This window comes from Panicum hallii, chromosome 2, assembly GCF_002211085.1.
Source record: "Panicum hallii strain FIL2 chromosome 2, PHallii_v3.1, whole genome shotgun sequence".
Lineage (NCBI taxonomy): Eukaryota > Viridiplantae > Streptophyta > Magnoliopsida > Poales > Poaceae > Panicum > Panicum hallii.
In genome coordinates, this window is record NC_038043.1 from 42,197,494 (window position 1) to 42,210,611 (window position 13,118).

General features: G+C 53.4%; 1 protein-coding gene and 1 non-coding gene across 2 annotated transcripts; both read right to left on the bottom strand.

The window, feature by feature from the left end:
- Positions 1-970: 970 nt before the first annotated feature.
- Positions 971-3,352, bottom strand: LOC112882118 (probable xyloglucan endotransglucosylase/hydrolase protein 28). The gene is made up of 4 exons (XM_025947109.1): positions 2,952-3,352; positions 2,624-2,724; positions 2,314-2,522; positions 971-1,774 (listed from the first exon to the last, which is right to left on the bottom strand). The coding sequence occupies exons 1-4, from the start codon at positions 3,175-3,177 to the stop codon at positions 1,264-1,266; spliced, it is 1,047 nt and encodes a 348-aa protein (XP_025802894.1). The 5' UTR covers positions 3,178-3,352; the 3' UTR covers positions 971-1,263.
- A 7,865-nt stretch (positions 3,353-11,217) lies between these two features.
- On the bottom strand, positions 11,218-11,288 carry TRNAG-CCC. Its single transcript has one exon. It is a non-coding gene; the product is annotated as a tRNA-Gly (tRNA).
- Between the last annotated feature and the right edge of the window lie 1,830 nt (positions 11,289-13,118).

Below are 13,118 nucleotides of genomic sequence, written 5' to 3' on the forward strand. Positions count from 1 at the left end.
GGAATCAAAGCCGCTGCTGAGCGAGAGACAGAGGGAGCGAGAGCCCAGACGCAATAAATCCAGGGATTTATGCTGCAGCCTCTGGAAAACCGGCGCAAACGGACGCAGGTGCGGCGGCGGGGTTGGAGGTTGGACTGCGTGCTCGCTGCCATCATCACCGGCGACTCTGATGCCAGTACCATTTCCGCCATTGGCTTGGCCAGGCACCTGCTCTCGCAGCCTCACGTGCACGTGACGCGGCCTGGCGCGTTCGGCAGCTGCTGGTCGTCCCTGGATTAGGTTACCGAACCCTGAGCGATCGTTCCGCAGCGTCCATGCCAGCCTCTGCACTTGGGAGTGCATTCTGTCTGCAGTGCGGTACTGGACACGCGCATGGTAGATGGATTTGCTTGCTGGGTTCCACAGGAACATTTTTAGTTTCTTTCTTTTTTGAAAAAAGGAAGGAACAAATACTACTAGTTTTGAACAATCTGTTGCCGAAGCTTTTACCGCTAAGAACTGAGAAGTTGACGCCACATTACTGTGGCGGGGAGGGAGACGTCAGACAGACATCCCCGAGACCCCGATTCCCTATCCCCCCATTCGGGAACGGTGACGGGCGCAAAGCGCCGCTGCACAGTGGCAGGAATCTCCGTTCGTCGTTATCCCCTAAGAGGAGAATCTTTCCGTCACCCACGAACGGGCATTGCGGGCAGGCGCCCCCGAGAACTCTGACAACAGACCCCACCCCATCGTACACCCTCCTCCCCCCGACACGGGCACGCATCCCCGTTGACGAGCGAACCACACTCGTGTGTCTTGTGACGCGATCGCCGCCGCCGTCGCCCTCATCAACGCGACGCGACGAGCCGAGCCACCGATAAGGTCACGGAGGCATGCCGGCAGCGGAGGCCCCCCCACGCCAACGGACCCCCCGCGACCACGGCGTCACAGGACCACGGCGGTAAATCGCAGAAAAAACCTCAGGATCGAGCCGCGAATGAGCAGTAGCTTTTTCTTGATCAATGGCTGGCGCTGGCGATCGGCAAGGAAATGGTCCAGCGCGGCAATAAACACGAGCTACTCTAATGGCGAATGGGAGCAGGCCGGGGGTACAACCACAACGCGAGCCGAGGAACCATCATCCCAGACGACTCGATCCAATTCCAATCCCACCGCAAGCAATCACGCCCGCCGCCTGCCCAGCTCCGCCTTTATACAGCCAGCCTTAAGAATCAGACCGCCACACCAGGGCCGCCGGCGCGGCCGGAGAGCCGGGATCGATCACATGACGTCGTCCTGGGCGCCGCCGCGGCGACCACCGCGCGCCGCTGCGCCGGCGCCGGCCCGGTGGCGCCGGCCATGCTGCCTCATCCCGTCGGGGCCGAACGTGCGCCCCGGGAGGAGCGCCCCCGCGCCGCACTCCACCAGCGCCACGGGGTAGCGCCGCCGGTCGTGGCAGTAGGAGTAGGAGGTGTGGGCGCGCCGGAACGCCGCCATGGCCGCGCGCCGCTCGGCGGGCACGGCGAGCGACTCCAGGCCGGCCCGCGCCTCGCACGCGGCCGAGAGGGGGTCGCGGTCGGCGGGGTCGACGGCGCAGCCGCGGATGACCAGGTCGGCGAACTCGGCCACGAACGGCGCGTACCTGTAGTTGACGCGGTACCGGCCGCCCAGCGTGGCCCAGGTGGAGCCGTCCCAGATGGTGGCGTACAGGGACATGGGCTTGGACGGGAATGTCGCGCCCATGGCCGCCGTCCGCACCACCTCCCGGATCGGGGTCTCGTCCACGTAGAATCTGCCGTCGATAGCAACACCCGAAGCAATGTCAGTGCAGCACAAACAATGCCGAACTATTTGATCGATCAAGCTCAGCAAGGGCAAAAAGATGCAGAGGCAGAACCCGAATTTGAATGCAAGAACATTGTTCCTGTCATGACCTATGTGATTTCTCTTCTTTCTTACGACAAGAGTATCTTTCAGCTGCTCCTTTTGGCAAGGGAATCCAAGAAATGCGCATCGAAACGGGCGCAAAGATCTTGGAAAGGCCCCAAATTGGCCGGGGTCACACGATGGCAAAACGCCAGCAGCAAAAGAGGCAAAGGAAAGGACTCCCCCAAAAACTTTCAGCGCACGCAGAGACATGGAGAAACAAAAGAACAGAGGCGTTTCCGGTTCCTGGCAGACCTGGCACGCCTAGATTTCCATTTCACCAGACAGACGCTAGTGCGTTTCGTCTTCCCCGAATCGTGCCGAGCCGATGGGGACGGGACATGGAGGAGGTAACTGAACAGGGAAGAATGCTGAGAGACAGAGGGCTAGCTGAGAGAGGCTCACATGATGCGTTGGCTGGTCCAGAGGATGGAGTAGTGATGGAAGTCGTCGGTGGGGTCGAAGGGGAGGTCGTAGCGCTCCTCCCGGCCGGCGTGCGTGCTGCCGTTGCCGTAGACGTTGGTCTGCACCCGCCACTCGCGGCCGCGGACGTTGCCCAGGAACTCGAAGTCCAGCTCGTCGTGCGTCTTCTCGTACACGTCGCCGTTCGACAGCTGCGGGACAAACAAGGAAGAAGAAACCCAAGCCTTTTTTTCCGTCAGCATCTGATGGCGGGCAGAGAGATGGATGTATCGGTTTCAGTGGTCGCACGTACGTAGAACGCGACGACGACGCCCGCGGCGTAGTCGGCGGGCAGCCTGATGGCGGCGCTGAAGAAGCCGTGGAGGAACAGGTCCTGCGACGCGAACCCGGCGCCTGCGCGGAGGAGGAAGACGAAGGAAGAAGGCGGTGGCGGTTTCGCCACGGACGCCCTAGACGTTAGCGAAAATCTCGCGAACGCCCCTCCCCTGCCTACGGGAGGGACCGATTCGAAAATGGTAAAGTGCAATGCACCCCCCCCCCGGGCTACCCCCGAAATCTCGGAAGGAGGAGGAGGAAACCGTCAAAACTGAAACGGTCAGCTCGGCACAAGTGTAGCTCACCGGTGGACTCGTCGAGGGCGAGGCGGACGCGCCTGCCGTCGCGGAGGAGCGCGAGGTTGCTGCTGCCGAAGATCTGCGCGTACCCCTCGTCGAAGGCGAGCGGGCGCACGCCGCGGAGCGGGTGCGGCGGCCTGGCCTCGCCACGCACCGCGAGCAGGAGGACGACGACGACCGCGGCGAGCGAGAGCACCGGCAGCGCGGGAGACGACGACGCGCCGGACGCCATCCCGCTCGACTCACACCTACACCTCTCCGCCTCTGTCCCTCCTCTCCTCTGCCCGTCGCCGGGAGGGGTGATAAGGGGGAGCGGTTTTATTGCGATGGGCCTCCGCCTCTGGTGTCCTCCTCTCTCTCTCTCTCTCTCGTCAGCGCTTTCCCGTGAGGAGGCCTGCGGCCTTTGCCTCCTCGGGCCGCGCGCCCGGGTAGGAGAGAGAGGAGGCTGGCGCTGTTTTGTTTCGGATTTCGAAAGCCCAAATGACATGGTCGGGCCCACCGCGGGCCCAGCGCCTCTTGGATTCCTGGGGCCCTGCCTGTACTGACTACACCCTGATGTACGTACGTATACGCGCTATCCCATCCGAGTCCCTGTATTTTTGTACCGGACGTTTACGTGTTTGGACGTTGCCCTTCACTTCATTGTATGTGACAAATATCAGAACAATAACAACAGCATTAGCAGCACGGTTACACTGGGTCAGGGCCGGCTCTATTGTTTCGAGGGCCCTAGAGCGATATGAAAGGTGGGTCCTTTTATGCTAAATAATACTTTTGTTGTAACATCATAAATAGAAATTAGTATACGATCGCCTCAAATGAGAATCATATATGCTTGAGTGCTTAAAAAAATACCCCTTTACTATTCTCGTTTTCTTTTTTTTCTACTTCGCCAGAACCCGGTCGACAAATAATTCTTAGTTACATTCTAGCACCTAACATACTAACTTAGTAAGGGAAGAAAATATTGGAATTAAAAGTTTAGAACCCTAATGATATAAACACGCTAAGCATTACTAATAGATTAACTCACTATATATCACTTTATAACCTACTAGCCAAATATGCATGTGCGTTGCTAGTTGCTACGAATAAAAACTATATAAGTATCGGATATTCCTTGTAAGTTAATATTTATACGTTCTATATAATCGAGTCGTGAACGGAGAGTTGATGCGACTCGCATACGCGATAGACTAAGATCTATATGTCGATGATAAAAGTTAGACTAAACTTAATTTTGAAAATATTACGTGCTTTATTTAAAGATTACCTGTACGCCATGCGACGAAGCTGACGATGCACAAGCCACTAGGAGCAGCGGGGCACCGATCGACGTGCAACGAGCGGACGAGGGTCGAGGGCACCAGGCGCGGATTCGTTTCTAACGGAGCCACGGAGGGACGGCTCGTGGCAAGTCGTGATATTTCACGTGACATGATTTTCCTTTGCGTTCGCCGCGGCTTACGATTCAACGATTTCACTTTACTTAACGCTCAATGATTCAGTGTCTGGAGGCTGATTTATGGCCGGGCCTCAATTTCTATCTACAGTGATGGACCTAGGATCAAAATCCATCTATAGCGAGGCTGCTACCACTACTAATTTGTATTAAAAATGCATACATACTATAAGAAGTTACAATATAATAAAATATAGATATAATCATCAAATTATATATATATTAGAAATCAGCTTAGCTTGTGAAACACCAGCGGCAGGTGTGGCGGTCGCCATATCTTGCCATATTGGTGGCTCCGCCAACGATGCTGGTGACGAACATACGGATTCTAGACCCTCTTCTGGCAAGGGCCCTAGGCCATTGCCCCTCCTGCCTAGGCCCAGAGCTGGCTAACTGCTCTAATATAATTTTCTCACCGATATAATATGTTTTCTACGTTCCACTTCCCCTCCCTCTCTCTCTATCCTTCTCCTTCATAGGGTTGTAGACTCCTCTTTTCTTCATTCGTTTTCCTCTCTCCCCCTCCCCCTCGGACCCAACACATATAAAAACGAAGAAGAAAAGAGGAGTCTAAAGCCTTGTGAAGGAGAAGGATAGAGAGAGATTGTAGGGGGGTGGAACGTAGAAGTCATATTATATTGGTAAGAAAATTACATCAGAGCAGCATGGGTTCAATGTCCACTCGGCGAGTTGGATGGGTCCAGAGCTTTAGATGATAGATCATGGATGCAGTAACAGCGTCAATGCCGAGGATAACCCGATAGAAGACCATGCGGTTCTTGCTCCTCCAAATGCACGCGAAAGTGAGCAGCATCACAGTGTGCGAGGAGGACGCTATAAGTGGAGAGTACGCTCATCATGGTGGTGATCATGGCCGCGACGTCGTGCGGGGCTGGCGCGCCGGGGCAGATACCATACCCGAGCGCGTGAAGCTGGGGATAGCGGGCGAAGAGGTGGTCAACATTTTCCACCAAGGCGAAGAACAGGCAGAGGTTGGTACTCAGACGGGCGTGGCGGTGGAGCCGCTCTCACGTTCGGGTCCTCCCATGGCGGAGGACCTAGAAGGCGATGTGTATCTTGACGGGCGCGAAGTTGCTGCAGTTGATGTGGGAGAACGGCGGGCTGTCGGCGGACGAAGCTTGGCACAGGCGACGCTGAGTTGGAAGGATACCAATGGGGTGTATGGGATGAAGCGTCCATCTCGACGGACGTTGCACGCAGTACCGGTGCTCTCGTCCCCGTCGCGTCCCGTCCTTTTCCCCGCTATCTACTGTAGCCCACTGCGCACCTTGCCACGGCCTGCTCGCTTTTTTCCCGAGGAAGCAATAAACGGATGTGATCATGTGAAAAGCGGCGCCTTCCTCATGGCGCGGGGGGGGGGGGGGGGGGGGGGTGGGGGCAGCGGGGAGCGCCGCGCCGGGGCTTGGCATTGAGCGCCGCCGGATGAACTCCCGTGCCCGTGGGTCGTGGTGCCGCAGGTACGCGGCGGTGGGGCCTACCTAGGGGCGTAGCGCTGTAGGGCTCTCGGGCGCGCCCCGCTGCGACGCCGGCGGTGAGGACGAGGCGAATGGGAACGCCGCTGCACGCTGTCGCCGTCGCCGTCCGCGCACGGCTTTTCCGTGCTGTGTGTGGGGTGGGGCGCGGTCTGGTGTGGTAGGGCCCCCGCGGGCCGTGCTGTAAAAGGCTGCTTGCAAATTGACTCCTGCGCTGTGAAAATTTGAGGCAAAGGAGGATGAAAAAAGGGAGTGCCCGTACCCGTGTCTACTGCCCTGTCGTCGTTCGGTACGGCACGGGCGCGCGCAGGCGTGCTCTGTACGACCGCAAATACGTACGTACGGCTCGGACACTCCATCGGGCGAGCTTGTGAGATGTGACTCGGTGAGCGATCCTGCAATGCTGGTTTCCTGGCCTTGTACTTGCTCCCCACACTCCAGCCTGCTCAGTGCTCACTTCACTTGTTGCCCAGCAGGGTACCAGATGAGGTCTCTTTGCCTCTGCAGTTGCAGAAGCAGAAGCACGCAAGTATCGTCGTCTCGCATGCACTACTCTGAAATGCTGTCTTTCTGAAAAACTCCGGAGACTCGAGGCTCTTGTTTTCCTTTTTCCTGAAAGCCCGGTAGACGGTGGTGAAAGAGGCAATGGCCCCGGGATATTCTCGGCGAGCCCCGAGGCCCCCAGCTGGAAGCATGTGTTGGTTGGAGACTTGGGAGTAGCCTTTTCTTTGTTTCTTTACCGTCCTGACCGTCCGTTTAATTTAACCCGCCCGATGGTACTCGGCGACACCGGATTTCGCTAACCAACCCGTGTGACTGTCCGATCCTTGTCGCGTCCTCGTGTCTGTTTGACGAAGATGCGCGCGCGCCGCGCTGTACTGTTCTGTACCTCTACCTCCCCTCCTCCTCCTCGTGTACTGAACCTACCAGATGGATCGCCAGCCGCGAGACTTGTTTAACCGGATCAATGCAGCTCGAGCAGCGCTAATTTTAGTTTTTTTTTAACAGCGGTTTGGTGACTCGGGGTTCGGATTAGTCCAAAATCCGTCATGATGAACCGGCGCGTCATCAGTGACTGGTTTACATGTCGGCACGGCACGCACACAAAAGCTACCGTAATCCGGTTTTCAAGACCTGCCGACTGCCGTGGATGGAAATGCGCTTGCTTGCTTTATTCAGACATGATGCTGGCAATGATCCGTGGGGCGTCCGGACGGTGCCGATCATGGCACGCACTCGGCTCCCTCCCTCACGGTAAATCAACGAAAATGGGAAATTACTGAGATCCAATCATGGCCTTAAGTACATGAGTTCATCTCTCACCCGCTGTTTTGACTTTTTGCAGCTCCCGGCTGTCATGCAGAAACGCCACGGACTGAATGAGCAGTCGCTGTCGCGTTCAGGCATATGATCAACGCTAGTGACCAGCGACGGAAAAAGGAGCGAGGTAAAGCACTGTGCAGCAGGGTGACACACAGAAAAAACGAAAGAGCAGCTGATTATATGATGCCCCTATCCTTCTGGCCGACCTGAATTTCTTCCCTCCACTGCAAATTAACAACACGTTAACACAGGGTTGAGTAGCAGTAGCTGGACTATAGATAGTAGTAATAGACTAGTAGTATTTTAGGAAGACGAGGACGGGTTAACAGTGCTGTCCAGCCCAGCCTGGAGTTTGTTTGCTTAAGCAACTGATGGTGTTTGTTTGTTTAGCTATACATAATCGAGGAGCCGAGCTAGCAGTGCAGATTTTGGCGTGATGAACTGCCCCCGTCAGCGATTAGTGTTTACTCCTTTACATGTCGGCACCCAAAAGCCTGACGCGCGCTTGCTTTACCCCGACAGTAATCCGCGGGCGTCCGGACGGTGTATCGACCACCATCATGGCGACCACACACAGGGGAGGGGTCTCTTCGCTCGCTCACGAGCTTCAGTTCAAACAAGAACTAATTTTTACTGTTACTGACGAGATCCAATCACGAGTAGTATTGGCATGAGCTCACCTCTGGCAGGAGCAAGCGAGAATGGCAATGGGAGATTCGCAGCGCCTGCCGCTGTCGTGCGAGGACGCTAGGGGGGGATGAATTGTCGCTGTCGCGTGTGGAGGCAAGGCATATTGCGTGAACCGATGGATAGATAGCATGAGCCGGATGCAGGGAGCAAACGCTGATGGTGTCTGATGGTCCAGGGCTAGCTCCTGGCCTGGCCTCTGGTGGGGATCATGCCCACAGCTTTGCCGAGGGTGCGCGCGCGGTCGGTCCCCTTCGCTGATCCTGCCATGCCGTCGCGGTTGGCGCGGCGGGGTCCCTGACGCTGGTGTGCTTGCTGCGGCCGCCACGGGCCACAGCTACCATGCATCAGCGGGCAGTGGCCTGCCTCCAGGCTCCAGACGGACGCCGTCACGCCGCGCGCACAGGACTCGCTGCTCGCTGCTGCCGCCCGTCGCACCCGCTAGGTTAGGGTTCCGGAGTTGCCGGGATTACGGTACCGAGGTTGCCGAGGTCTCGGACAGTCGGACAATCGCCGAGGGTTGTGTAACAGCCCAGCCCGTGCGGGTGTTGGGCCAAGAATTGGCCCAGCAAGCAGCAGCGAGGAACCTTTGGTCCCATATTGCCTAGGCTAACTTAAATATGTAGTGTGAGAAGCTAGTTAACTCCGGTTGCAATCTTTTTGTACTAAGTGAGGATAAAAGCACAAGAGAGTTGATTAGTAGGTGTGGTCCATCCAACATGTAGAGTGGGCCTTAGCTGTTTTCCTAGGCCAAGTCGTTACATGTTGCCGGACCGGCGGCGAGCGCGCGGAAGGTGTAGGAGGGCGGCGGTGGAGGTGGGGGAGCTCGGCCAGTGTTGAGGATGACTATTAGGGTTAGCGTCGGTGGCGGTGGAGGCACCAGAACGGCGCCAAAACCAGCCGGCCACGGTGGAGATGGGGGAGCGACGCCGACTCATATATGGTCCACGACGGTGAAGGCGAGAGGGCCTTCTGCGAGGCTCCTTCACCAAGTCGCACGTGCGGGAGGGAATAGACCCACACGAGGGTGCAGCTTCCTTACAAAACTTCAAGTACGAGCCAAACAATTGCTAGTAGGTCAGACTCAACTAACTTGATGAACTATGGTAACGTGTGATGCAAATTGTCGCCACCGGTGGAGCCAAGGGGGGCCAGCAGGGGCCGTGGCCCCCTCAACGATGCATCAAAAGAATTTTTACCTCTGTTTCAAAGAGGCAAATGATCCAATACAGTTGTTGTCGTGTAGGAGTTTTAGTTTATACAAGTTACAGAGTATGATTAAACTTCCAATTAACCCTAGCAAAATCAGGATCTACATCACATTTACATATACAATAGACAAGCTAATACAGGCTGTAGTTTTAGTGAACATGGACCAAAACGATCAATTTTTTGTTCACATGTGCCTCATCAGAGTTATATGAGGGCCGCCCTTAATATTCCTCAAATCCCTAATCCTATTGCATGATGCCTTCATGGATCGATGCACACGATAGACGACACACCATCAGGACTTTGCTGTAATCATCCGGTCTCCAAGTGCGCTCGGCCGCTCTGGATGCTGAACACCTAGGCTGGACGCCGCCTTCAACTCTAATCCTCCATAGATCCTAATCATGTAGGCTGCGGTGAGCTAGTGACTCGTGACATTGCTAAGCTACAACTTGTATACGCTAAATTGTTCATTTTTCTCTTGTTAATTTTTTTGCCTTGGTTTATGTTACTTTGTAGCCAATACTCATATTAATACAAGTTATGAGAGGTGAATATTGTATGAATATATATATTAAATTCTTATTTATTGGCCATCAAATTATATCGATATGTTGGTCCGGCTCCTATATGCAAAATTCCTGGCCCCGCCCTTGTTGTCGCCGCATAAGGCCACTCCCATGTCTGGCTAATGGCGATTAGACATGTCAAATTGGGCCAGGCGAAGCAACGTTTCCTGGGCCTTTACTTAACAAGAAAGCCCACCAGATCAGGGACGCTGCTTGCTGCTGTAGCCCACAAAAACGGGCCCGCCTAATCCGCCGAGAGTGCGTTTTCCGTTGTGAGTTCAGCGCGCGTTGGCAGCTGAGCTCACGAGAGCGTGGAACCCCTGCCGCAGGCAGCGCCGCGTGCCGCGCTGCTCTCCGGCGTCGCCGTCGGGCGTCGGCAGCTGGACCCTGGCAGGCAGACCGTCGCCAAAGGCAGGCCTGCCCTCGGCTCTGCCTCCGCTCACGCTCTCGTGAGCTGATGCATGCTAGGGATGGCAACGGTCTAAATCTGCCAGGTTTTGCTTGCCCAAACCTGTATCCGCGAATACCATGCATGTCTGTTAAAAATTCTATTATCTGTCACAGGTTTAATTTTATGCTCAAACTCATATCCGTGGGAGTAAGGAGTACCCACAGGTCGGGTCGTCCATAGGTCTATAATTTACTATACTAGTTTCTATCATAATCAACAAAATTAATATACTAAACATCAAATTTATAGTGTACATAAATACATGATGAGCAAGAAGTTCATTGTTCACTAAAAATTACTAGAGAAAATAAAGTTATAAATAATAAGTTTTATATTCAATGATTATAGTACCATATAAAATCACCGATCTATTATATTATATGCATATACAAACACTACAACTGCAAAGCAACAACATCTCTATCTGCCACCAAAATATTTAGGGTTCACCAAAATAATAAGTGAAGAAGAAGGGATATTAAGTTTATTAAAAATTCATAAAATAAAATAATAATTGCACTAGATTGGATTGGATTTAAAAATTTACAGGTTTATAGATTCGGGTATCATGGGAACAAACCCATATCCATAAACCCAACTGGTAGGACTTTATGCCTATTAACAAATTCACGAGTTTAAAAGTTGACCCAAATCCATACGGTAACAGAGTAAAATCCCATCAAATTTCGGATAACCATTGCCATCTCAAAAGCTTTTTAACGTGGCGTCTCTTGCACGAGCGCGGGCGCGGTCAGATCAAGCTGGCACCGCGCCTCGCAGGTGCTGCTGGGGCCGTCCCTATGTGTGTATGGGCAGTGCTGGCACGCAGCGTAAGTTAACGCAGCTTTGCCAATCAGGGTGTATACATGCTGCGTGCATGGTGTAACAAATATTCTTGCACGGGTGCAGCGAATCCTGCTGCCAACGTAAATGCAGGAGATAGCAGTGCTATCATGGCACCATTGATGAACTCAAAAGATACACAGTAGGTGCGTGTGCGTATTCACAAAAAAAAAAAGAATAGTACCGTTGATAATAAGCTCAAAAAGACCCGAGAGGTAAAAAATAGCAAACGTGCGCATCCGGGGAATCGAACCCCGGTCAGTACCGTGGGAGGGTACTATGATACCACTACACCAGATGCGCCTTTTGTTTACAGCAGAGCATAGTTTTCTTAATTCAATGTTGCATTCTACAAAGTTGAGAGTTCAAAATTGCGGGCTCGTTGCTTGAGGTTAAATCTAAACGCAAAGCTTCTGCACACTACAGCCTACACAAAACAACGCGGACTAAAGCTAATTAACTGGGAACTCAGTAGCAATACCGTCCACCAGATGTTGCATGCTACGAATTCTGGTACACGGTTCCTTGTATTTAGGACTATCACTCTTTAGTGTTAGCTGGTGTAACCGTCTATAGTGCGACTCTCATGGTGAGTGTGAGTGATGACTTTATCATCGTTCTTAAGATCCGTTGTCCGGCCTCATAGATGTTTACTATGTAGAGAGTGCGTCCGTGCGTTTTGTAGGGATGAATATGTGTACATATGTGTTAACCTGTATCTGCACTTGCATGTTTCTGGCCTGAGAAACTCCAACCGATCAAGAATATACCTTTTCTGGCATCATTAAAAATGGACATCATATCCTCATCACTGTCACCGGATCTTGGAAAAATCCAATGGAAGAACCATACAACCGCGACGCTCCAAGCTCGTGGCACTCGTCCAACCTAATCTCACGCCCTTCCAGCAGATATTCTTAAACGAACGGGCCCGTGGCTGACACGCTCGTCGCTGTTATTCTTAAACCAGACCTTAAATTCCCAATCCGGCCAACCACTCCACCACACGTCCACACGCCATGATTCATGCCGCGACTAGAAACCAAGAGAGCACGAGCTGGGATGAGGCTCATCTGGCGCGTGTCACGCTCTTCAGCCGTATTGGCCCGGCCAGCTTGTGCCTGTGACACGAAAGGCCAGCAAGTCATTTACCCTATAGGCTGGAGAAGGAGGCTACAGCTAGCCCCTGGTTAGCTGATCTCGATTAGAATGCATGACCAAGTTGTGATATGTGAGGTGCCGGTTTTTGCAGGTAAACGTTACTCTCTCGGCAAACAATTTGAGCTTTGCATCTGATTTTACTGGTGGCTGACTGTTGTCTCCCCTGACGTCACACGCCCGGTGCTACCACTTCCTGCAATGGAAATTGGAGTGCAGAAAAGGTTGTTGCAGCCATGCATGGCCTCTCGTGTCGGAGGAGCATTTGAACGAACGGAAGGCCACAGTCAAAGTGCCGGTGATTTTCCAAGGTCAGTTTCAGAAACGTCCATGCATGTATCCATTTCAAAAGAGGTTGCGAATGAAACCGAAATCCTGGCCGAGATGGCTCACCAGATTCGAATAATAATCAGCTGCACAGGGACAGCGGTTAGTGGGCGTCAACGTTTGCTAGTGAAAAAAAAAGATAAAAATAATTAAAGCTGATTTGAACGTGTCGAGATGATCTCCTCCTCCATGCCCTCTCCAGGTCAGCCTCCCTTGTCCGCTTGTCTTGTTCCCTAGCTCTTTTACCTAAAGGTCCGACCGTCTCGCCGTTTCGGTCATCGAAAGTTGCAGGTCAGGATCATGAGGCGCGTGGCCGCCACACTCCTCTACTGGCTCTGCTTGGCTCTAGCGGCCCGCCGCCTACCCACACCAATAATGCACTCGATCTCATCTCTCCTCCTCCTCCCCTGCACCTTGATTTTGGTTTCCGCTTTTGTTGGTATACTCTTTATGTAACTATTATTATTCGTAGATCTGTAAGGACGGTGGCACGGCGATGTACAAACGATCAAAGGTGTACGAGCATATTCATCAAAATCTTTAGACAGATACTGAAATGTACAATAATGGGCAAAGGTGAAGATAACCGGCCATGCGTATCCATAAGCTCTTGGCTCATTAGCCTTGTTCGTGGGCATAATAATGGCA

Excerpts from the sequence above, each read along its gene's own strand:
- LOC112882118 (XM_025947109.1), bottom strand. The coding sequence starts at position 3,177 with ATGGCGTCCGGCGCGTCGTCGTCTCCCGCGCTGCCGGTGCTCTCGCTC. Across the intron at positions 2,725-2,951 it reads CGCCCTCGACGAGTCCACCG|GCGCCGGGTTCGCGTCGCAG; the intron begins GTGAGCTACACT and ends TCCTCCGCGCAG. Across the intron at positions 1,775-2,313 it reads TGGACCAGCCAACGCATCAT|ATTCTACGTGGACGAGACCC; the intron begins GTGAGCCTCTCT and ends TATCGACGGCAG.